The 24,018-nt window shown below is 47.8% G+C and overlaps 10 protein-coding genes across 10 annotated transcripts; 6 read left to right on the forward strand and 4 right to left on the reverse strand.

Moving 5' to 3' along the window:
- Positions 1-389: 389 nt before the first annotated feature.
- On the forward strand, positions 390-829 carry N7455_004957 (uncharacterized protein; the record flags this gene model as incomplete). The annotated part of the gene is made up of 3 exons (XM_040961383.1): positions 390-403; positions 467-591; positions 750-829. The coding sequence occupies 3 exons, from the start codon at positions 390-392 to the stop codon at positions 827-829; spliced, it is 219 nt and encodes a 72-aa protein (XP_040808157.1).
- A 491-nt stretch (positions 830-1,320) lies between these two features.
- N7455_004958 (dolichyl-diphosphooligosaccharide--protein glycosyltransferase subunit STT3) lies at positions 1,321-3,874 on the reverse strand (the record flags this gene model as incomplete). Its single annotated transcript, XM_040961373.2, has 6 exons — positions 1,321-1,591; positions 1,643-2,768; positions 2,823-3,416; positions 3,499-3,579; positions 3,671-3,694; positions 3,745-3,874. The coding sequence occupies 6 exons, from the start codon at positions 3,872-3,874 to the stop codon at positions 1,321-1,323; spliced, it is 2,226 nt and encodes a 741-aa protein (XP_040808205.2).
- Positions 3,875-4,206: 332 nt separating this feature from the next.
- Positions 4,207-5,005, forward strand: N7455_004959 (CSN8/PSMD8/EIF3K family protein; the record flags this gene model as incomplete). The annotated part of the gene is made up of 3 exons (XM_040961359.2): positions 4,207-4,421; positions 4,485-4,666; positions 4,737-5,005. 3 exons carry the CDS (start codon positions 4,207-4,209, stop codon positions 5,003-5,005), a joined length of 666 nt encoding a protein of 221 aa, XP_040808202.2.
- A 454-nt stretch (positions 5,006-5,459) lies between these two features.
- Positions 5,460-5,905, reverse strand: N7455_004960 (ATP synthase subunit e; the record flags this gene model as incomplete). Its single annotated transcript, XM_040961361.2, has 3 exons — positions 5,460-5,527; positions 5,628-5,820; positions 5,885-5,905. 3 exons carry the CDS (start codon positions 5,903-5,905, stop codon positions 5,460-5,462), a joined length of 282 nt encoding a protein of 93 aa, XP_040808179.1.
- Positions 5,906-6,176: 271 nt separating this feature from the next.
- Positions 6,177-8,395, forward strand: N7455_004961 (uncharacterized protein; the record flags this gene model as incomplete). The annotated part of the gene is made up of 3 exons (XM_065604923.1): positions 6,177-6,302; positions 6,361-7,209; positions 7,265-8,395. 3 exons carry the CDS (start codon positions 6,177-6,179, stop codon positions 8,393-8,395), a joined length of 2,106 nt encoding a protein of 701 aa, XP_065461823.1.
- A 4,468-nt stretch (positions 8,396-12,863) lies between these two features.
- N7455_004962 (YoaK family protein) lies at positions 12,864-13,911 on the forward strand (the record flags this gene model as incomplete). Its single annotated transcript, XM_040961365.2, has 2 exons — positions 12,864-13,227; positions 13,304-13,911. The coding sequence occupies 2 exons, from the start codon at positions 12,864-12,866 to the stop codon at positions 13,909-13,911; spliced, it is 972 nt and encodes a 323-aa protein (XP_040808187.2).
- A 2,344-nt stretch (positions 13,912-16,255) lies between these two features.
- N7455_004963 (oleate delta-12 desaturase) lies at positions 16,256-17,576 on the reverse strand (the record flags this gene model as incomplete). Its single annotated transcript, XM_040961396.2, has 3 exons — positions 16,256-16,629; positions 16,690-17,470; positions 17,535-17,576. The coding sequence occupies 3 exons, from the start codon at positions 17,574-17,576 to the stop codon at positions 16,256-16,258; spliced, it is 1,197 nt and encodes a 398-aa protein (XP_040808162.2).
- Positions 17,577-19,784: 2,208 nt separating this feature from the next.
- On the reverse strand, positions 19,785-20,912 carry N7455_004964 (uncharacterized protein; the record flags this gene model as incomplete). The annotated part of the gene is given in 5 exon segments (XM_065604924.1): positions 19,785-20,003; positions 20,018-20,089; positions 20,103-20,363; positions 20,548-20,664; positions 20,697-20,912. Coding segments are annotated over 5 exon segments (885 nt in total), but the record flags the coding sequence as incomplete, so codon positions are not given.
- A 226-nt stretch (positions 20,913-21,138) lies between these two features.
- Positions 21,139-21,861, forward strand: N7455_004965 (GNAT family N-acetyltransferase; the record flags this gene model as incomplete). Its single annotated transcript, XM_040962493.2, has 1 exon — positions 21,139-21,861. One exon carries the CDS (start codon positions 21,139-21,141, stop codon positions 21,859-21,861), a length of 723 nt encoding a protein of 240 aa, XP_040807062.2.
- Positions 21,862-22,361: 500 nt separating this feature from the next.
- N7455_004966 (uncharacterized protein) lies at positions 22,362-23,798 on the forward strand (the record flags this gene model as incomplete). Its single annotated transcript, XM_040962498.2, has 1 exon — positions 22,362-23,798. One exon carries the CDS (start codon positions 22,362-22,364, stop codon positions 23,796-23,798), a length of 1,437 nt encoding a protein of 478 aa, XP_040807063.1.
- Between the last annotated feature and the right edge of the window lie 220 nt (positions 23,799-24,018).

The raw sequence follows: 24,018 nt of genomic DNA on the forward strand, positions 1-24,018 counted from the left end.
GTAACACCAAGGGTGGAGGGGAGAGGTGGTTATGCGATGGGTGGTGAAGGAAGGGCGATTGAGAAGTGAGGTGATAGCCGTCGAGGATGCGACAAAAAGCTGCGAAGCCTGAAAGGGCGGCCGACAAAGACTCCGATGTAAGTGAGCTGTATCTCTACATACAAATACTCAGTTCACTAGGTTAAAAGTCTCTCCGTGCTTCAATAGTTCGAAATTGTATTCCACCAGTGTCTCAATTACAATAAAATCCCCGATCTAATCTCAATACAAACATGTAAACCCGCATCACGTTGTCTGGGGCCTCCGACGCCAAGACCTTTCCTCCGGATCTGCCTGGTATGGCCTCAACTTTCTTCTCTCTCACGTTTCAGTCAACAAACACTCTCACCATGGCTACTGGAATGTATGGATAGTCTATATGGACTTGAAAAGGTCTCATTTTGCTAACATCATGCCTCTGTGACAGCTTCAACTCCACCTACTACGGCAAGGACTACCGCGCCGGTGCCGCCCTCCTGCGCGCCCGCCGCCCATATCTGTTCAAGAACACCATCACAGGCTTCGGACTGTTCGCATTTACAATTGCAGTCTGTAAGTAAACCCTGTGACGCATACCGGTGTTCCGCTTCAACCCTCTTCATATCTCCGAACCGCATTATGCTACCAGAACTTGCCCGCTGAGAAGTCTCCATGCGGGCTCAATATCTACAAGAGACAGAACCTCATGCTGATCTTGCTTCAATTTCCAGATACCTACACCCTCAAGGCTGTCGGCCAAGAAGAATTCGCCGACGTCAAGGTCCCCGATGCTCCCGCGGACAAGAAATGAAGCACACTCAACACCCACCGGACCGGTACTTCGTGATGGGTTGACGTTGCAATTGGGGTTTCGGAGTCTTCAGGGAGACCTTGTTTTTTCACAACTGTAGGATTAGCGATGATATCAGCATTTGTGCTGCCATGCACAGAAGGAATTGGCTTGGAATATAGGCTGTACAATGAATTTGGGCTACGGATGTCTATCATTCTTCGCACCGTCCCGCTGTGCTTTCTACGTGCCCTACCAACTTCAGGAAGATAACCCGGCATTTACTCTCCACTCCGACATCGAATCACTAATATTACATATTTAAAGTTGACAGGCGGAGTGATATAATAGCCTTCCCAGAAGAAGAAAGGCATTAATATATTTCTAGGTAACTAGACCTAGAGTATATTCGGTATGGTTTTAACGCACAGTACAAATGGTCTGCTATCCCAGAGCGAATCATAACAGCCAAAAAGACAAGAAAATGCAACATGAATCTAGAAAACAAATCTCTACTCGGTTCGCAGAACACGAGGACCTTTGTGCTTCGCGGCACGCTTGCGCTTGAGGCCCTTATCAAAGGCAACAGCGTTGCTATGATCACGGCCGAGGTTATCCAAGTCCTTGACCTTATAGAGACGAACGATCCAGTTCTCACTGGTGAAAGCCTCTTCCAGTGTGTTGAGCTGGGGGCTTTCCTTGGGAAGTTTTGTGCCACGAACACGGTCCATGGCCTGACCAGGCGGGAAGAGCGACTGGTAGTTGTGATAAGACATCTTGTACCTATTGATAGGGTTAGCAGTGGCATGGATAATCAACACGTGCGGTTCTTACATCAAGCTGTTCTTCATGGCGGGAGTGGCCTCCTCGTCGACACGGTACTCGCCGCGCGCGGTGAAGTAGTCGCGCTCCTTCACCTCGTCTGGCCAGATACCCTCGGCAATACGAACCATCCAGAGGAACTTGTTCAAGTCGTCACCTGAGTAGCCGAGTAGTCCACCAAACACAACCAGGACGTAGTCGACATCGTGCTGTCGCAGAATGGGGTAGCTGACTTCCTCGCGCGAACTCATTGCCTTACCAACAGTGGCAATGTGGGTGTTATTCCAGGTGTTGTTGTCGACCAGAGTGGGACGGTCAGCCATACCACCAATTTGGTATCCATAATCCCACCAGGACATGATCTTGGCATTGTCCGGAGTGTTCTGGCGGAGCCAATAGTAGGCCTCACGGTAGTCATCGATGATGAACTGGCTTCCATCAGGAAGCTTGCTGGCCAGAACCACAGAGGGGGAGGAGTATGCGTTGGAGGTAACCCAGGTGCAGTGTGCAACAAACAGAAGCAGGTAAAGAGTGACTGAGGCTACCACAACAGACTTGGAGAACCAGGAGTAGATACCGACAACAGGGTTCCGAGTTGACCGGAGTGACTTATCTTCAGTAGTGGTCTTAGCCTTAGGTTCGGTGCTTGGGGTCGACGCAACCAGGAAGTTATCGAGGATGCACGACAAGGCCAGAGCAGCCGCAACACACACAATGGGGGTCAAGGTCAGCATCAGACGGACCATAACTCCGGCAAAGTAACTAGCGAGAACCGAGTAGATAACCACAAAGACATGCTCATCCTTGAGCTTCTGGAAGCACATGAACACGCCAGCGGGGAACAGCCAGATAAGGAAGTTCAGGTCAAAGAAGAAGGCAGGCCAGGCGGTGGGCTGGTGCTCGGAGACAGACGCAATAATGGGGATATGAATCTTGGCATATCCAGTATCCCACAGAGAGTAGAAACGACCACTCCAGGGAGCAATGACGCCAGAGACTGACAGCAGGATAAGACCAACAAATCCAAGGCCGAACGTAAGCAAAACCATAGAGGTGAGGAGCTTCTGGAACTGCTTGCCGGGCAGGTAGGCTCGAATGAACTCGGCAAATGCCACCAATTGGATCAATCCAAAGACACCTATCAAATAGTTAGAATGAGATAACGATATGGCCTAGAATCCAAAGGTCTTACCAAGTGCAGACATGTGGTCACTGTTGCGAATAGGCAAGAAACCGACGAAGGGGATCTGCATGCTTCCCAGTGTTCCCAGAGCATACCAGGTGGTGTAGCTGATATAGACACGGGTGCTGTATCGGCCCATGCATAGAAGAACAAAGACATGGAGAGGGATCAAGTTGGTAATGAAAACGTATCCACCCCAAGCTGAAACCATGTATCCATAGAACAATGCAGTCAAGGCTCCCCACATGATGGAACCGTTCTTCACGGCCTTGATCCAAAGGTAGAATGTGAACACCAATAGGAAAATGGCAATGGCTTCGTTATCGTAACTGCCTGCCACAGACCGTGAGATGTAACCGGGTGTAATTCCCATGAAAGCAGCAGCCAGGAGACCGGCAGAGGGAGAGTCGGACATCTCAGAGGTCAGGAGATACATCGCCAGGGCTGTTAGTCCAGAGAATCCAGGGGCGAGCATGACACAGATGTTTCGGATGTCGACGGGGATGGTAAGGAGACGAAGGATGTGGTAGATCACGCCGCTGGTCACCATCAGACCAGGGTACAATGTACCACCAGTAACACGACCAAGAGGGTGCCATGTTCCTGTAGTAGGAGAATTTCCATCAGCACAATGCCGTTTATACTATCATGTGGAGGATGTGCAATCACGGGGACGGGGCCTTACGGTCATCAAACCAATCCCAGAAGCTATGAAAGCCATTTTCGATCAAGTATTTTGTCGCACGGAAGTTAAACCACGGATCGACTAGAGTAAGACAGTATCAATATCTTGTTTGCATGTTCGGGGCAGTCGAGGTGGCCACCGCATCTAGTGCAGTAGCGCAGGGAAATCATACATTCGTGGATGATACTTTCAAATCCTAGAAGATAGTTAGCACACTGATCATGGAGGATCTCAATTGAGACATACTAATAACACTGAACAAGCGGCTGGACACCGCGGCGGCGGCAATGGTACAAAGAATGATAACCCGCAATAGACCGCGCGTGTTCCGGCCGGAGCTGCCTTTCAGCACAACATCAAGCGAAGACGGGGCCATGATGGCCTTGAAAACGGAGCAAAGTCCAGAGTCAGAAATCAAAATAGAAACATGAAATCAAGGAATGAATTGGGCTGAGATGCCAGTGGTGAGGGCCGTGGGGAGAGATGGGAAGAGCGAGAGCTGCGCAAGGTGGTCACTTCTGAAGGTCTTGGCACCGGCCAGAGGCGCCACCTCCGATTGCTCCCCGCAATACTACGACTCATCAATAATCTTTGCTTAGAGCTCTGTTGACTAACTTTTTCACTCGATATACTTACTCCTGTTGAGTACATCACTATTCTTACAGCAGAACGAGCCATCTACAATTTATCTACACCTCACACACCTAAATGGAGCTGCCTCCGCTGACCTTGGAGCAGCTCTCACAGCTGGTGGCCTCCAACGCTCCACCGTCACAGCTCTTTGAAGCTTTAGCGCGATACGAGCTTCAAGCATGCCTCATTTCTACTGGGGTTAGTAGTTCTAACACAGGCAGTAGTGACTTTACACTATTGAGCCTGTTCTACTCAAGCTTCTTTCTTGTCCATCTTCTTACCGACCAAGTGTTAGTTACTTAGTGAGAGTGCTATTGACGGTTGCCACACTGCTAATGAAGCTTGTGTTCCAGATCTGAAGCTCGTGCTTTGACGAAACGAATTCCTGAAACCTTACTCCAGCATGATCCTTCTCTACAGAACTGCTTGACTTTACTGCGAGCGGTATGGCAAACTCAACACGGCCACGTCTACCAAGTACTCCGAGGGCTACCATGGCCAGACATTTTGCAGCCACTGGTTCGGAGATATGAGAGTATGTTTCTCATGACAATGAGCTTCTTATTTCAGCAGGGTCTTAAATTAACCAATCGTTCTACAATTAGGTTTCTTCCAAGACAAGACCTTGATCGCAGTGAGCAGGTCCTACGAAGCCATACGACTAGCTACAGCGGCTACCCACCTTGGTCTTGACGAACAGCTCGTCAAGCAGGAAGATCCGAACATAATATCAAATTTCACGAAATGTGGATGGACATGGGATCCGGAATCAAAGCTGCTACATCCCAAACCTATCGTCGTATCGCCTGCGGAGCCTCAGTCTTCCAACGGGATTCGCAAGGCAATGGAAATGCTGGGAACGCGTGCGGGTTAGATTTGCTTGAAACCTCGAGGAATACAAGTTATTTAATAGATATGATCCTCTGTCCGAGGTCTACGGTTCACACAGCTACATCCTCTGTCCGGGTTGTGGAAATGTGAGGTCCGAGGACCGCCAAACCAAGATTGCTCTTGTACGTACTTGGACCATTGGTAACCCCGGAATGCATAACACGATCTTTTGCTCTTGCTTGTGGTCCAACTGTAGTGTACAGGCGCACGGCAGCCCAGGGTATGTACAGGACCCAGATAAAACGTCTAAAAATGAGAAACAAAAATCATTCCATCTTGCGCTCGCAATGCCACAGCTCGGGGGGCAGATTAAACCCAAACAATCGTACAATAAAATGGGGCGGAATTGAACAAAACGCGTCTAATACCCTGGGGGAGGTGCGATTCCCGCAAAGAGATCATTGCGTAGCATTCCTCCTCTATACCATCCATCACATTTACTCTCCGGCCTTGGCCTTCAAGAATGCCTCCAGGTCGAACTTGGGATCCTCGAAATTCGTGATAACTATGGAATGTTGGTCAGCACTTGGGTTGTTGGGGAGATGCGGCAGCTCCGGATGTCGTTGCATTTGTTGAGTTGTATCATCGGGGGGAATCAAACGTACGTCCGCTGGTCTGTGTCTTGGTCTCTTGCTGGGGCTGGGTCTTCTTCTTGTATTCGGCCTTGGCCTGCTCGATCAGGCGTTCCTTGCGAGCATACTCGTGCTCAATCTCTGCGCGCTTGGTCACCGAGTTGAGGGAGGACTGGTGGTAAACACCGTAGACGAGACCGGCAACGAGAGCCGAGTAACGGAGGACCTGTATGGTTGGAGACGTGGTCAACAACTGTCGGGGGAGAGGGTAACCCTTAGCCGGTACTCACATTGACACCCTGGCTAGCCATTTCTGCGAGGTTTGTGGAAGACGAGAATTAAATGAGGGAATTAATTGTGTAAGAAGGCGGGACCGTGCAACAGGTGTCAACCGTCAATGGCAATGAATCTCCAGGTTAGTCAAATGGCGAGGTTCAGTTCTTGTTCTGCGCGCGCGAGTTTTTCCGGACCGCTCCAGAGTTCCCGAAGACGGAGCTTAGTCATCTCCGTAAATAAACGCGCAGTGGAGGTACTACACTTGAACGCGGACGCATTTAGTCTAACCTTCTATGATTGTACAAGATGTCGATGCAGCAGCGTAAGGATGAGATCCTCGCGAAGCGGGCCAAGCTTGCCGAGCTCAAAAAGCAGCGCGAGCTGCGCCAGAAGGAATTCACCTCCCGAACCAGCGTTGGGGATGCTTCAGAGGTAAACACAGCATGTGAATGAATTACGGAGCTTGTTTAGATCTAACAACCTTTGCCAGATTATATCACCAATCCCAAGCCGCTCAGAAAACAGACACGACCTCGATGATTTGATCTCTCGCTTGGTAGACCGCCCAGCGTCGGCCTCCCTCAGCCACGGCGGCGCCGATAGCCAGTCGCGGAGAGGAAGTCGACCAACATCTGTGTTGAGCGCGAGCCAATTAAGCGGGGAGAATGCAGACACATATGCAGCTCCATCGCGACCGCAATCCCAGTCCATTGCCGTTCAGACAACAGATGAGCCTTGGATCCCCTCTGCAACGGAAGCCCCGCAGCCCCCTGAACTTGAACCCGAATACAAACCCACACCCAAACCGGAAGTTGTCACCTATAGCAAGGCCGTGCAAACAGACGGACTAGATATCCAGCCCGAAACCCCTGAAGAGTCCATCGCTTCGGACGATGAGGACTCACCCGGTACTACGCGGTCGAGCAAGCGTCTCAGTCGACGAGACCGGGAGCGAGATGAGGAAATCCGACAAAAGCTTCGCAAGGAAATTGAGGACGAGCTCCAAGCCACCAATCAGACCGATAATAATGAGGACACAGCTACGCAATTTGCGAAGCTGCGGTATCCTCTACGCAAACTCGATGACGATGAGCTGAAGGCAGTTACATCCTCGAACGATTTCCTGGACTTTGTCGAGCGCTCTTCAAAAGTCATCGAGCGGGCTTTGGACGAAGACTACGATGTACTGGCAGACTATGAGCTGGGTGGAACTGATGGGCATCTGCAAGAAGATGAGGAGACTGGCAAAAAAAGGAGAGGAATGCACGAAGTGTGCCATTTCTGGGACGAGCGATGGAGCAAGAATCGCATTATTAGTGATCTAAGCTTCTCCCCCAAGGCAAGCTTTCTACTTCCAATGAATGTGGCTTGGCTCATGCTAACGTTGACTCCAGTTCCCTGAATTGTTGCTTGCATCATACACCAAGAATACTTCTGCTCCTCACGAACCTGATGGCCTTGTTCAGATCTGGAATCAGCACTTGCAAACTCGTCCGGAATACGTATTCCATTCGACATCTGATATTCTTACTGCAAAATTCTCTCCTTACCATCCAAACCTTGTTGTTGGAGGCTCCTATTCGGGGCAGGTGCTCGTATGGGACACTCGTTCCTCGCGCGCTGGTGGAGGCTCTCCAGTGCAAAAGACCCCCCTGTCAGGTGGTGGACACGCCCATCCCGTTTACAGCATCTCGATTGTTGGCACACAGAATGCACACAACATCATGACCGCCTCCACGGACGGTGTGGTCTGCGGTTGGACGATGGATATGCTCTCTTACCCACAAGATCGTGTGGAACTGACTACACCTCCCCCATCTAAGACCGAGGATCTTGCTCCAACAACCATGTCATTCCCTCATACTGATCCTACGTTCTTCATCGTCGGTACTGAAGAGGGAGTCATCTACCCGTGTCACCGGTACGATCGGGCTGGAGCCAAGTCTGGCACAGACCACCGCCTAGCCTACAAGGGACATACGGCACCAATCATGTCTACCGCATTCCACCCCGGTCGTGGACCCGTAGACCTTGGCGATCTTATGCTGAGCTCCAGTCTGGACTGGAGCGTGAAGCTCTGGCGGGTGCGGCCACCTGCGACGACCGCCTCTGCCACATCTGGCCTGGCCCAATCCCAAGTCGTCTCACCCATTCTCGACATTACCCGAGACGATGTCGTCTACGATGCCCGCTGGCACCCAACCCGACCTGGTGTGTTCTCTCTTGTCGATGGTGCCGGCAACGTCGAAGTCTGGGACCTCGCTTCAGATACTGAAGTGCCGGTCGCGCGTGAAGTTGTCGACAATACCCATGGCAACATCATGTCCCGAAGCCTTAACAAGGTTGCGTGGGACGAGCGCGAAGGACGCCGCCTGGCAACTGGTGGCCTCAATGGTGTCGTTACGGTCTTTGAAGTTGGCAAGGGTCTCTGTGGGCTGCCGGAGGAAGTACCGGCGGACGAGTGGACGGGCATGAAACGACTTGTTGGAAAGCTGGAACAGAAAGATAAGGATCGGGTGGCTTAAGGTTACCACTCCAAGGGCTTGTGTCTTTTCCAATGATTGTCGATGTAGTTTTCTTCTGCGGGCCGACCTTCCCCGTCTACCTTTTTCCCTGCGAGGTCTCCCGTCTTGCTTGCCATATACCCCCTTCTCTTCGATCACATAATTTGTGCATGTGTATGTATCTCATCGCCATTGCAATGGAAAAACGTCATTATCTTCCTGGATCCTTGTTCTCTCTTCGTCTCCAACTAGAATATAGATCCTGAAAGCTATTAGTTGCGGACTGTGAGCCCAAGCAATATCCAACCCCTAGATAATAATGAGAAAGATGTGAAAACGGGCCTAGACCCCAAAATCAGACGCCACCTTTAGCCGCGGGAAACGTTGCTGCCAAATATGTCTCCCTGGTCTTGCCGAACACCTCTTGATAGACAGCCAAATCCCAATATACCTTGTTATGGACTACCACTATACGATTATACTAATATGGTCCCAACTTATGGCGTGGCTAAAAGGTCTTAACCGACAAGAGAATCCCAATAAGGCAGCAAACACTATATATCGGACTCCTTCTCCTTCGATCAGGATTTGCTGTGATGTCTGTGTTCAAGTACAAGATGCAATATATGTTCATCACCGAGATCAAAAGTTGAATCCATGGAGAAAGTGACTCTCACAAGAAAGGTATTTTCTAAACCTCTTCAGCCATATATACCAGACTAACGACAACATCCAGTGCACTCTTTGTCCTCAAAGTCCTCGACTATCCCTTCGGCATCGCTCCGGCCAAAATAGTCGTCTTCTTGTTTTATTCACGCATTTTTACAGCCTGTAAGTTCCAGGTACTTGTTTACATAAAGTAGAGTTACTGGTTATTCCGGTGGGAGTCAGTGGAGAACTTCCTCCAATATTGAGATCTAAGCATCCCCGATGGAACGTGAATTCACCCACCAAAAGACTCCCCAAGACGGCTCCTGTCTCTGATTGAATTCCAGGGCCTTTTGTCGAGCATAAAAAATATCATAAAATCCCCCGACGAGTGGAAACTGCCCAGTCAGCCTCCAAGCAAGACATCAACGTCAGAAAGCTATGACCCAATTATAAGGTTGACCTACATGACGTATATGTAGTACATACCAGTTCGTGAGCCCCTTACACACCACTGTGTTCAAGACTAACCAAGTGGTCGTCTATTTCTAACACGGCACGAGTGGATCTGGCTCAGTATGCGAAATTGGTACCGGCGCCTGGCTAGAGCCTACAATTAATTCATCTCGTCCAAACCTAACTGCCCGACGAGCTGGCCAGATGCGTTCATTCAGTGTCTGAGGGCATATCTTTTAATATCGACGTCTAACTATACCATGGCAACTGGGATACTGAACCAAGTATATCAACAGAGTCCCACTGTGAGCGTGCGTTCATCCTCCGTTGATAGGAGAGATGCCTTGGAGGCCATCGATATCAACATCAAACCGGAGAAGAACCTCAGCCTCAGGTTACAAGCGGTCCAAATAAACTACAACTCGTCACCAGATACATTTCCCGAGCATGTTGCAACGTTCCTTTCATGATAGGCGAGCAATTGCAATACACCAACAAAGTAACAGAGCAAACTATTTACGAAAATACCCCATCGAACCTAGCCTTCATGGACTTTAGAGATCTCCAAGGTGTATTATCCAATTCGACGGAAACTTGTGCGGTGAGGATTCCATTGGAACATATCGGACGCCTTGCGGTCGGAGAGCCAGCTGGAACAACCAGTCTGTAACGCCTATGGTGCCACCTTACCCCAGTCGATACGGCAGACTTTAGCCAAGCAATGACTTGAACATTCCAGTGAAGACCAGATTAGAATAATGAATTTATCTGCACGAAATGTTGATCTCCTAGTTAGTCTGGTGGTGTGTATACACGAAGCCACCATTAGAAGAGCTCATACATTGGGAGGTACGATTTTACTTTTACATGAGATTTGCAGCACGATCTATGAACGCCTAGGGTCACCAATGAACCACTTTCCACATCATCTTTAGGCTCGTTTTCATTTTGGTCAGGCATCAGTCGGTAATTTATTTATGCGGCGAAAACTAAAGCCGGGTCTAGACACCACACAGGGCCGACACGAGAAATGATTGTATGCAATGCAAGCATTTCCCCGATGTTTCCTCCGAGAACCAGATCTTGGAAATCATTAATCAACTGGCGCAATATCTTGGCGAAGAGTATTACCAGTATCCCTTTGTGAGCGGACTCTTATTTGCAGCAAGGGCGGAAGGTGTATCCAAGGCATCAGGAATAATAGACAATGATCGACAAGGATCGACATTCACCCCACGCCGAGGGCCCTTCTCAGAGTGGCGCAGCCTTAAAAACGGATTTTTCCGCTATCCCTTCAATGAATGGAGGGCTGGGGTACCCCGGCAAAATCATTTCGGATGCTTAAAGTTAGGATCTACCTTCAAGATAAGAAAGTTGACACACAGCCGTGACCAACACCCAACTGGCGGAAAGCCTCAACGTGGCATTGACATTTGCATTGACACCCGCATCCCCACTTAATCCTTCACCCTTGCCGTCCGGTATCATCCTTCGGAGATGGTGAATACCAAGACCATGAGTTGAACTATACACCTATCTATACCTCCTGTGTGTTACAGTATGTTACAATATGTTGCATCCAACGAACCTACATAGTTACATCTCGATGCGATGAAACTTTCGAGTAGATCGTGAGGATCTGATTCGAGCATCGAAAGGAGTCGGCTTATACCTAATATCCACCTGGCAGCAATTGCAGTATTCTAGGTATTCAACTGGATCCTTGTTCTACGATGATCAGGTGGTGATGTCACACTCACGACAGGGAGAACGGTTAAACATGGTTTCAAAGCCAAAACACTGCCCAGTCGGCGGGCTGGCCAATTGAAGGTGAACCAAAGACATCCCCTTGGCATTATCACGTCTTGCCGGCGGCTTCATGGAGCGATCGACCTTGGCTAGTTTGAAGATAACAACATCATGGGAAGGAACACGATTTCTTACACCTTGGCATATAGTATTGCTTTTTCGGGTGGAAATATTCAATGACCCTGCTATTGAGCCCGAACAGCAGTTTTTATTCTTTCCTCCGCCTTTTTGCGAAATCTCAACTTCTGATGGCCATAAAATCCCCCAATGTAATCGCTACTGTACTTCTCTTTTTCAAGTTGGGCATAGATTCGTGCAGCTCACATATCCATTCCAGTGAGAATATGCCAAGATTTGATCCGTCAGCGCAACTCGGTGCACGAACTGCTCTCTAATCAACACAGTCAACCTAGTGAACGCCAAGATCAATATTCGAGGCTGTGTTATCAGAACTTAGCCGTTGGTATGCATAGATAAGACTAGTGGTAAACCATTGATGCTGATGGAGATCGTTCTTGGCGACTAGTCTTACTGCAGTGCTTTGGAGGCCCCGAACGGACTAGTGTTGGTGGATACGTCGATCCCTTGGCAAATAAACTCTACCTTTGACGGTTTCAGGGGCCAGAGCAGGCGATACATACTCTCTAAGACGCCATCTGAGCCCAGGTGATTACATATAAATCCGATAAACACAGCGGCAGACGAGTTTAAATGACATGATGACAGGTCACAATGATTCCAATTTTAAATTCAGTCGATTGCCGCGTACGGAGTACTAATTCTGCGAGATATAGTTAGCCAATGAGTGGCTCAACGTATAACCATGCTGCCAAGAAACAATGTGAGTAAATGCTGCGGATTGCTCCTTGGGAACGAAGAAGCCTAAGAATCGGGTCTTGACGGACTCCACCCACTCAAGGTAAATCCTGAATCCCCAGCTTCCGAGGTCGTATTATAGTTTGATTTCTAATGGGGTCTGGGGATGAATTACGCATGCAGCAAAGATAATTATAGCGCCAAGATAACGCCCAGATTCTGCTAAGATGGGATCTGTGAGATCAACTCATTTCAGGATGGGTATTCATATTGGGCGAGTATTTTTTGTATGAAGATTGCCCATGTAATGTGATCTAATTATACCGACAATCAACGGCATAGTGCCTGCATACACAGAGTGTGTAGAATGAAGAGCCATATGTAGTAGATCTAGATTAAGTAGTTCGGCTCCCAACATACCCCTCGGCGGTGTACTCCGTAACACATACACGAGGCGTGTAAGAATGTGTAGGGATGCGGCAAGTATCAATGTTTCATGTCATCGGCGTGTTTTCTTATCTCTCTTGGCGAAGATTCAGCTTATTCCTTTCATGGAGAGGATCGGAATGGATCCGAAAAATGGATCAGTATTAAAGAAGGGTGTATCCGTTGGGTCTATTTTGGCAGTCTATTTCTTTCAATATTGGTACTGCTAAAGTGGAACCTTCCAGGCTTGATTCTATTCATAATCAGCTTATCCGACTTTAAATAATATATATATATATATAATATATATACACACATTTACAATAATCCGAACATGCACGACCGGCCCCCTTCCCCGTCGGGATATATCGAGCCACTCACAACAGCCCCCCACGCCCCTGATAACCGTTCCATCTCCCAGAACGAGTTAACAACCGCGAGCTTTCGCTTGGAGCGACCCAATGAGGAAATCAAGTATACACCGGGCATGTGGTCTTCTGGGGGCAGCACAGCAGTGTCTGTCTCTGGCAACCAGACACCAGAAGACAACACGGTGTGCTCAACTATTTCCCGCCACTTCCGAGCAGATATAAACACCACACATACCGATATTCCTCTTATAATATGCGGGTTCGTTGGTGGATTGGTGGATGGGCTATCATTTAATGCATGGGGCAGCTTTTCAAGTATGCAAACAGGTATGTAAAGCTTATAGTTTCCATGCAATTTATTCCCGCGACACAAAGCACATAGGGCTAATGATAAACGACATAGGAAATACCATCTTCTTAGCCTTAGGTGCCTCCGGCCAACCTGCAACCCCAGCATATCTTTGGGCGAAGTCACTCATCGCCCTGACCGTCTTCCTTGCGAGCAATCTTATCTTCATCCACATGCATCGGTTCTTGGGGCCACGGCGCCGCTCAACTATGATAATCGCATTTGGCATTCAGACTATTGCCCTTTTAGCGACAGCCGTTCTTATCCAGCTGGAGGTCATTACCCCAAAGCCTGAGGACCCCCGAGCCCCGATTGAATGGATGCAAGTCCTAGCAATATCACTTCTAGCTTTCCAAGCAGGAGGCCAGATCTGTGCTTCCCGGGTCCTGGCCCTAGATGAAATCCCAACTGTTGTTGTGACGGCCATGCTATGCGATCTGCTTGTCGATCCAAAGCTGACTGCAAAGTTTAATCCGAAGCGCAACCGTCGAGTAGGGGCTTTTCTCGCATTGTTTCTGGGCGCCATGACCGCGGGTGGGCTTTCTAAGACCACGACTATGGCGTCTAGTATATGGCTTGCTATGGGTCTGAAGTTGATAGTTACCTTGGGGTGGGTTGTTTGGCGGCGGGAGGGGAGGAGAAAGATCGATTTTGAGGTGTGACTTGGCCTTGTTTATTTTTGCGTCACCTATTAAAATAGGCATGTACACGAGCCTACGAAATTGTCAAGTAAAGCTTCGTCTGCTTTGTTGAAATATCCACTTTTCATCACCTGCTATGTTAATCAGTCTTGTCCACCCCCATTTTGGTGTGTATTCGAAACACTGAACACATGCGCACATACTTAGTATCAGTTATATTCCTCTTTTCTCTCGTCAGCCTCGCTGTCACAGACCGTGCTATTGCCAAACTCACATTCCACAGCAACTACCAGTAAAGCCCCCCGTAAACAGCTCCCCAGGTCACAATGAAAATCAACTTCGCGTTATACGCCTTTATCGCTGGGCAAATCATGCTTTGTAGTAGGTGGCATCTCACGACCTCATTTTCCATCGATGATCGATTTATCTCACGCCTCAACGGCTAGTCTTTTACCTCTCTCGACACGATATAGAACGTTATAGTACTAGCTACCTCTTGAACCTCGGGGTCGAATACTGATAAGCTCGTTTCATCGGGTAGTGATGGGATCCGAACCTCTCCCAACATCCGCCGCCCAGTCTAGAAAGCAGTTGAGCATCAACATCATCAGCCAGTGTGGACAGGTGCCATATGCCTAGCCCTGTCAAATTCTCGAGTCATACACTATTGAGTCTCCATCCCGACAACGCACGATTGTCTACTATCGATACCCACATCAACTTTCACAATCAAGGCATAGTGTTTTCCTCGTTCGGATTCGTCATCCGAAAGCGTTCGGAAGTCGTTCCCACTCGAGGTGATTCTCACTCTCGTCGGCAAAACTCATTTTGCCCCTTGGGCTATAAATCTTAAAGTTGCACTCAGTCACCTACTTAACGGTTCCTACGCTAAGCTAGTCATCATTGACGCAACTTAGCCCACCATAACTTCTAAAGATTGCAATTGCAGCAAGCCTCATGCTCAGCCTCAAAACAACATCAAACAGTACGGTGTCGTGGCATTCACTTCTACCACCGCGGGAGATGTTACCGACCCTGGGTTGGTCGATGATGTAAAGGCAACCTAGATACCCCGAAACGCCTCCGTGATCTGGATATCTCTACGCTGCCTTTGATCGACTCACCCAAACCCTAGCCAAAGCCTGTGAAGCATATACAGACACTCATCAGGCGCCAAAGACGCCTGAACCCCGTTTGACCAACCCGGACTATATGATGTAGTTAGATGCAGGTTGTTAGACCTCTCTTTAGCGTTTTGTGGCTTTTAGCCTTGGTCCCTTTTCTCCATGAAGCTATTTAGAGGACTTCATGGTAGTAGTTAGATCATCATTAGCATCATATTTAACACTTCTGTTATCACTTTCTTCTTAGCCACGTAGACTACGTGTATCAATACATATACAACTTACAACATGCCGTCTCTTGATTTTATGCAAGATTAGATCTGTGTGGATATAATGGATTAGATACTCGAATGAAACATTCAATTCTTGGTTCTTATGGGGGCGGGCAGTGGACACCCGCCTATTAGCCGTGCCAAGCGCCCAACACACCTACCGGGTGTTGGTGTGCCCCAGAGGATGCAATATTTTCACAGGATGCAATATCTAGAACTTAGGTACCTTTTGTATGACTTGCCCATACAAAAGGTACTTAGAAACCCCGAAGGTATAACACACTTATTCTCAACCCTCGAACTAGCTAAAGTAATAGAACGTGTACGAATATATAGTGCCAATATAGCTTAATTAACTTAATGGTAGTATTAATTCTTGATATCTAATATGGAAGAAGACTAATTATTTAGAAATGACACTATATGAAGTTATAGTTATAGAGAATTTACTATGTACTTTTTTTCTTCAAGTTTGCTTGATATTCCTTACTAACCTATTATTAACTAATATAGACTTAGTTCATACCATATATATCTTCTTATATCTTCCCTAACTAGTTCGACGGCCGAGAAAAAGTGTTATACATACGGGGTTCCTAAGTACCCTTTGTATGGGCAAGTCATACAAAAGGTACCTAATTTCTAGATATTGCATCCTGTGATAATATTGCATCCTCTGGGGCGCACCAACACCCGGTAGGTGTGTTGGGCGCTTGGCACGGCTATGGGGATGAGATTGCTTGTGACCAATACCTTCCATAAGTTTGCTCTCGTTAGGTGTTTTATGTTCACGTAATAAGTTAACATTGCTTATATCTAATTGCAAATCATGCATATCAGGAATCAGACACAGCGGAAAAATATATCGTTGTTTGCACAAACTTGCGGTGGTATAACCAAAATCTATAACTGAAATCTAGTCTATGATTTTATAAAAGGGCTAGTCTATGATACCTGACAGTACCATTCTCATTTGCTCTCATCTGAGAGAACGAAGTGCAGAACACCAGGTTGTCCACTGGCACGTCCCTTGCTCTCCGAGACATAGATGCACTTGCGGAAGGTGACCATCAACGAGTACAGGAAGCCCTCTTCCTTCTCCTCGTGGTAGTTTTCGCCAAGCATAGGCTGGATGGCCTTGGTAGCTTTTTCTGCGTTGTAGAAAGGAATGCGGCTGAAGAGGTGGTGGACCACATGGTAGTCAATGATTTCGTGGAAGAAGTGACGGCCAATGAAGCCGGTTGTGCGGTCAATGGTGGCCAGTGCTCCCTTGGTGTAAGTCCAGGCTTCCGCGGTGTAGTGAGCAACCTCGGGGTGGGTGTGTTGAAGGTATGTGATGGCAACTGTCGATTCGGTCAGTTCTTATTCTGGAGTCTTAGGTAAGATGGGAATGAAAGACGTACTCAGCCAGTGGTGAACCCAGAGATAGGGGACAACGTAGAGGAAGAAGACATTCCACGCTCCGATGATAGTTCCAGTGTACCAGACGATGGAGCCCATGATCAGCAAGCCGATGTCGGAGTAGGCAATGAGCTTCCACTGGGCGGCCGTGAAGATTGAGCTCGATGGGTTGTAGTGGCTTTCAAACTTCACCTTCTCACTTCCTTCGGGGCCACTCTTAGTACCAGCAGTCACATTCAGGATGAGATACATCTGCCATCCCAACAATTGGTGTCCGATGAGCTGGATAAAGGAGACAATGGGTGTCTCCTCAGCAAGGTGCTTCAACTGCTCAATGCTGACATTTCTCTTCGACGCCAAATCATCCTCGGTCCAGGGGACAAAGACGGTGTCCTTCTCCATGTGGCCGGTGTAGCGGTGGTGGCGAGCGTGGGTGATCTTCCATGAGAAGTATGGGACCATAAGGAAGGAGTGTGTAGCCCAGCCAATGAAATCATTGATACCCTGGTGCTTTGAGAAGGCGCCGTGGCCACATTCGTGAGCAAGAATCCATAGTCCTGTGCCAACACAGCCCTGGAAGAACCCATACACAGCCCAAGCGACAACTCGCATAGGCAGAGAGGGGAGGAGGTGAATGTGAAGGGCAGCGTAAATCAGAGCTGCACAATAGATGATATCCCGAGCGAGGTAGAGGAGGGAGGTCGTGAGGGATGATTCGAAACATTCCTTCGGGATTGCATCTTTGAGGGCTTGCAAGCTAGGAACCTCGGTTTGCTGGGTTTGCTGTAGAAGCAGAATATTAGTACATGGGCACTGTTTATTGAGTGATTTGGGGGATATCCCATACCTGTTCTTCCTGTTTGACAGGCTGCCTTTGTGTTACGGCCATTTTGAAGTAGTTTATTGGAGATGACAGAGATAAGAAAAAGTTTAGAAGACTGAGGAGGGTAGTTTTATTTCTCTATTTTTTTTTTTTTTTCTTTTGCCCCTTCGCCCCCATAAAGTATCCCCTAGGCCCGAAAAAAATGAGCTCTAGATTGTCGGAACTCAAAAAAACATTGACCAATCCCCTTTTTCCAATTCTTTTCCAGAACACTGTCAAATTCGGCGCACAGACAGGAGAGCAGCCTTTTTATTGGATGATCGTCTAACGGGTGGACGCGCTTGTTCCATGGATTCACATTGCACTAGCCTCTTTTCTTTTTCTTTTCAACGTTTCTGGGGCCCAACGGAATTTTAGTCCATTGGCACTCTTTTCGATAATCGACACAATTAATTACCAAAATAGAGCCACCCCTTGAATCTGATATCTGATACTATCCCATTCTACGACGAAATCCATGGAAGCTATTAGGGCACTAGCTGGGCATTTCGGCGTTTGCCTTCAGAGGCTATCCACAGCGCGGGAAGTCTCATACACCACCCCCTTTTCGACCTCGGGGGAATCTAGGGATCCACTAAGAAGCAAAGGTTGAGAAAAAAGTTAATAAACGGCTTGGCGGTTATCCCGTTGTCCTACTGGCTCTGTCAGGGGCAGGGGTAAGAGCACTGCCCTCAATGGTTCAAAATGTACCCCGTTCGGAGTAAGCGCTTTTTGGTCATCAGACACGACTTTCCCTCAAAATAATAAATCAAAATAACCCAGGATCTTTCAGCAAATGTGCTCCATTGTTTACCAGGGGATGACCAGCAATTTCGGCCATTGGAGGAATTGCTTTGGACTCTGTTTTAAGCTTATTTTCGTATCACGTTGTACAACTCCGGACTTCGTACCTACGTGGCCGTAATGTACTCTGTACGCGTTCGCGGATTGATACTGATCTTGGCTTGAATGAAGTGTAATATTTGCTCAATCATCACGATTCGCCATGACCTCTCATTTCTGCTAACATTTGCCCAATCGGAAAGCTATCAAAAACAACGTGTCATTTCAGTTGTTTTTTTTTCCGCCAATATTTTTAATTGCAAATTTCGTATTGCGCAGTTCTGATATGTAAAACCCGGATGAGATAATTATAGAATGTCCACATCGCGTATGAGCCCCCGAGGACAGGCAATCGCCGGGGTTTAAGTCGCTTACTTTCAATACTCCATAACTCCGTACCTTATTTAAAGTTAAGTTTTCACCACCTCGGTAGGGAGATCGGAGCACGGATGCACGTGACGGCATTAACATACCGCCCTAATTTCTTCGGGAAATACTCGGAATCACATGAAGACGCTCAAATATTTGCATGTGGTTGAACAATATCAGCATCCCACCTGGCGCAACAACCCGAATTACATGTGCGTTCACCCGATATGGAATTATATTTTGCAGTTTCAAATCCTTTATCTTTTACTCCGTACCTTGTATTAACTTGCATTCCACCGCTGATTGCGTGTTTAGTGTGCCATATTTAATGGTGCTCGAAGTAATCCCATATCCTACTAGAGAATGCCACGTCACAACAGCTGTTTCAACACATGTTAAATGCATGAAACTTATATTGGTATCATTCCATTTAAGATCCCAGTTGAGGTGGGATTTCCTCATCACGTTTCACATGATCCTTGATGTAAATCTGCCTGGACTGCCTACGTTCAGCAGTTGTTTACTACATCACATGTGTGTATTTGTTTTATCTTTAAATCATATTTCGCAACCTCGGGCGACGCGTAGTTATTATTCACCATCTAATCTTAGTCTAGATCATGGAAAGCTAAGCCCTAAGAACTGGCTGGCCATTATTTGAAAATAGAGGCTGAATGTTGGGGAAACACCATTCTACGCATTTGTAGTGATTAAAAAGTGATTGAAAAGTGAGGGAAATAATGATATGATATGACCCGTCATCCATGGAGACTTAAGAGAGGTATCTCGAGGGAGCAACCATATCATCTGGGGACGAGACAGCAAGAGCTTCAAATTTTGAACTGGTTCACATCACGACAAACCTATGAGATATTAGGTCTCAAAGGTCAAATATTTGCCGTATTTCCTACCGGCGTCTGTCCATTTCTCTTCATCCCATCCCTGGGCGATGAGGATCATCTGTACCATGCATGGTATTGTTGAGACCTTTGAACCTCACCCACAAAATGATTGTTTGGAGAGCTAGCCCAACTGCCGGTGCACTCCAAATCCCCATAACAAGAACGGATCTTTCGTGACTGGAATTAAGATTTCACCAAGTGCACTCGAGAGAGCCTTCATAAATAGGAAGACTGCCACAACTAAGCCTGTCATACTTGGAGGTGATCGCGCATATGCCAGTTCGTATGTGGTAACGTTACAAAAACACTCGCTCAATGCCCCAAGAGCAATAGTTGGAGCCTACCACCAAATACTGATAGGAGCAATGGTTTCGCACGTTGATGTGTAATATCCGCATGGCGATAGCTCGTATACTCTCCATTGCACTAGAGTCCCTACAATGCTGGAAGCCATCGCCAAGAAGAACCCAAACGTGAGACGGGTGATGGGCCGTACGTGAATTCTATAACGGTCCAAAGCCGGGTAAATCACGAAGGTCAAGAGCGGGATCGCAACAATAATCGTCAATGGGCTGAAGTTGCTCAGATCATTGGGGACCCCGTTTGTGATCATGGCCGCGCCTTGGTTCGTTCCAACTGAGCCAATACCACCGACATTGAGGTTCCAGATGGGGAAAAACAACAAACACATCGCATGCGCCTATTTTGAAAAATGGGATCAGGGACGGTATCAGAAGTGGAAAGATCAAACACCGCAGTGCTGCAATAGATGTGTGTGTAAAATCAAAGGTGCGAACGAGCAAGGTATGGCTTGGTAGACTTGCCGAGAGTCCTTGCAACATCATTCACCGCATCCCTTGTCCAGTCCACTGTGATTCCCTTACTATGCAGGGTATCGGGGTTTGCTGCATCCCAGAACTTCGTACTCCATACTCGAAACTTGTTTTACTTGAGCGCGATCGTTGTGATCTTGAACGCTCGTGTGAGCTCATGTCCCCCCACTGGGTGGCTCTTTGTGTATTATGTTGCGAACCGTTAAAAGTAGAGTCGGGAGTAGCAAATAAATGATTTCAGTCAACAGAAACGATAGCCATAACCCAACGTACTTCTCAGCATATGTAGTAGCGAGCATGAAGAGAGCACCGATGTTTATAAAGCCGTAAAAAACCAGCATAATCCTTGTACGCATGGCATCTGGATTGACGATGACCTTTTCACCGGACTTGAGTTGTTTAGTGTAGGATTTCGTCTAGCGAATTTGGTCTAGGACCATAGGGGAAACATTTGGTTTGAAGATTCCAGCTCCAATAGCCAATATCAGCAGGCCGAGGATGAAGGGCCAGGAATATCAAACCAATACACGTGACCTGTAGGGGAAAAATCAACACTTCTTTTTCTTTTTCTTTCCACCCAAGCATACAGTCCAGATCTTGTTACTTGTTTCATTTTACCTTTGGAGTCCGATCATCTGCAAAATGGGTTCGGATAACGGAGGGTTTGTTGAGCAATTTGCCATTCTCACACCTCGATTGATTATTGTTCCCACCCCAACAGCAGTCTCCTTCAAATCATACCGGGCGCTTTATTCCGACTTACATGCAAATGTGGATTTCTGCCAAATGGGTTTCGGGCATCACTTTCCAGCCAGGGTATGGAGCGATGAAGAGACGCGTGATGTGATTCAGACGCGTGATATTGGACGTTGTTGGCAAAGGCGCGGTTTAGGTGATTTTGCTGTGGGGTTGCGCGGTCCATCCACATTCGAGCCCGACAATCACCCCACACAAAATGATGGTTTCGTCACACTCAAAGGCGATGACTACGTTCGGGTTGCGGGACTCAATAATATCCATATCGCTGCCTCCGAGTGGGTGGGCTATGCAGGCCTCCGTGATGCGACAACAACTTCGATGCCGCCACGAGAGCCTGGAGATCCTGAGCTGCCATCGTGGGTCGAAATGATTGAGCTTCGATACGGTGTCTCGCCAAAATTCTGGGGGCAAGGAATTGCGCAGGAAGCGTCGAAGGCCATTATACGGTGGTCCGTGGATGAAAGAGGGGTCAAAAGATTCATCGCCGAGACAGAGAAAGATAACAGCAGAAGTGGAAAACTGTTGCAAAAACTTGGCTTTACACTAAGTGACACAAACTATTGGAAAGAACCAAGTGAACTGGAATGGGAGTGTGCTGCCAAATGAACCTTGAGACATCTCTTATACCATGGAGTCTCAAATTTGGTGCAACTTCCCCTACATATTCGCAATACAGCCCCACCGTTGTTTACCAATCTACCTTGGTGGGGATTTCTTCCAGCAAAGTTGAATTTATATATATGCACCAAAAGACACCCATATCACCAGGATGTCGGATGTTAATTGGATCGAAAATATAACCATCTCAACCTCAAATTGCGTCAATGCCAGCCTAAATACATCTTGCAGGTTATTCCCAATGAAATCTCCCCTCCCAGCTGGTGTTAAGCAATACTGACCCATCACGTACTTAGCTGCAATTCCGACAAGGTGGAGTATTTTGGCATCATCGCTTACTTTTGTATACTATTTTGTTAATTGATAAGAATATAGCCCCAATTTAAAAGAAGCTCGCATCCTATTGATGATATTTCTCAGACAGACAGCAAGATATTTTTTGCACATATTCTTCACTTTCAAACCAATCCACGAGACGACTACTTGTCATGGCACCCCGGTATCAAAGCGTTGCTGTGATCGGCGCTGGTCCATCTGGCATTTCTGCTGTCAAAGCCTTGCAGGAAGAGAAGATTTTCCAAACGATACGTCTATTCGAGCGACGGGGTCACATTGGGGGAATTTGGCAATACGATGAGGTTCCTGATCTGTTTCCATCCCCAAACTCTTCTAGTGAACAAGACCACGAAGTCCCAAGTCGTCTTCCGCTGCTCAAATCTCCCTCCCCTGAAGACGTAACGTCTCGTACAGGCATTTACGATGGTCTTGACAGTAATGTCGGCGCCAAAGTCATGGCATTTACGCACACTCCCTTTCCTGAGGTAAACTCGGCATCATCAACCAGACACTTAGGGAAGTCCAACCCAACCCGGCCATTTCGGGTGGTGAGAAAATACCTGGAAGATATATTCCAAGACTATCTTCACCTTGCCTCGCTCAATACAACAGTCGAAAAAGTTGAAAAGCGGGACGGTAAATGGACCTTGGTACTTCGTCAGTCCGGCCACGGGGATGGTAACACCCCCAGGGACTATTGGTGGGAAGAGCAATTCGATGCTGTGATCGTTGCATCGGGGCATTACAGTGTGCCTTTCGTTCCTTTCGTTCCAGGGCTAGATGCTGCCTTCGCGCGCTATCCGACTGCATTTGAGCATTCGAAGGCATTCCGAAAGGCAGACGATTATGTGGACAAGCGTGTGGTAGTCGTTGGAGGCAGTGTCTCTTCGGCAGATCTTGTCGCAGATTTACATGCCATTGTGAAAGGCCCTCTCGAGCTATCCCAGAGAGGGAAGAACGAGGCACTGCAATCCGCATGGGATCTACCAAATGTCAATGCTAGGCCAACGATAAAAGAGATCCAAGCAACAGAGAAAGGGATAAATGTTGTCTTTTCCGACGACAGCTTTTTAGAGGGCGTGGACAAGATCATTTTCGCCACTGGGTACAAACTGTCCTATCCATTCATTGTCCCAAACCCCGTGACCCCGAATAACCGGGTAGCAGGGTTTTACCAGCACATTTTCAAGATTGGAGATCCATCTTTGGCTCTAGTCGGCCAGGTCCGCGCTGCGATCAGCTTCCGGGTTTATGAATATCAGGCCGTTGCCGTTGCCCGATATTTCGCCGGAAGGAATGCAGCGTCCTTGCCAACGCCACAGGAGCAGGACCTTTGGGAGGTCCAAAGACTTCAATACAAAGGCCATACAGCCCTGTTTCACGAAATCAAGCCTGACTTCAAGGAATATTTCGGTTTCTTAACAGATTTGGCTGGGCCACCAGCACCGGGAACGGATGGTTACTCACTCCCTCCTTGGGAAGATAAATGGGCAGAACAAGGATTCGAGATTCTCCAGCGAAAGGACAAGTACTGGAAGTCTCTACGAAGAGCGGCGGATGGATTAGGGGCAGTGACGGCCAAACTTTGAGTGAACCTCGTCTACCGTACGCGGGAAGGGAAATGTATATATTGCAGCCTCAGGTTGTCCAGTGTGACAAGACCGAAACTCCATTGAACATCCTAGATAGATAATGCATATACGTTGCACGACATGGCTTTCCCTTCCCGTTTTGGTGCTCTCCCTTGATTTATTGGTTGGTCGTACCAGGCTTGACGGGACCCCTGTGGTATGTAAATGGCGAGTTCCC

The sequence above is a fragment of the Penicillium solitum genome (assembly GCF_028829755.1).
Source record: "Penicillium solitum strain IBT 25940 chromosome Unknown utg000003l_segment0_segment0, whole genome shotgun sequence".
NCBI lineage: Eukaryota > Fungi > Ascomycota > Eurotiomycetes > Eurotiales > Aspergillaceae > Penicillium > Penicillium solitum.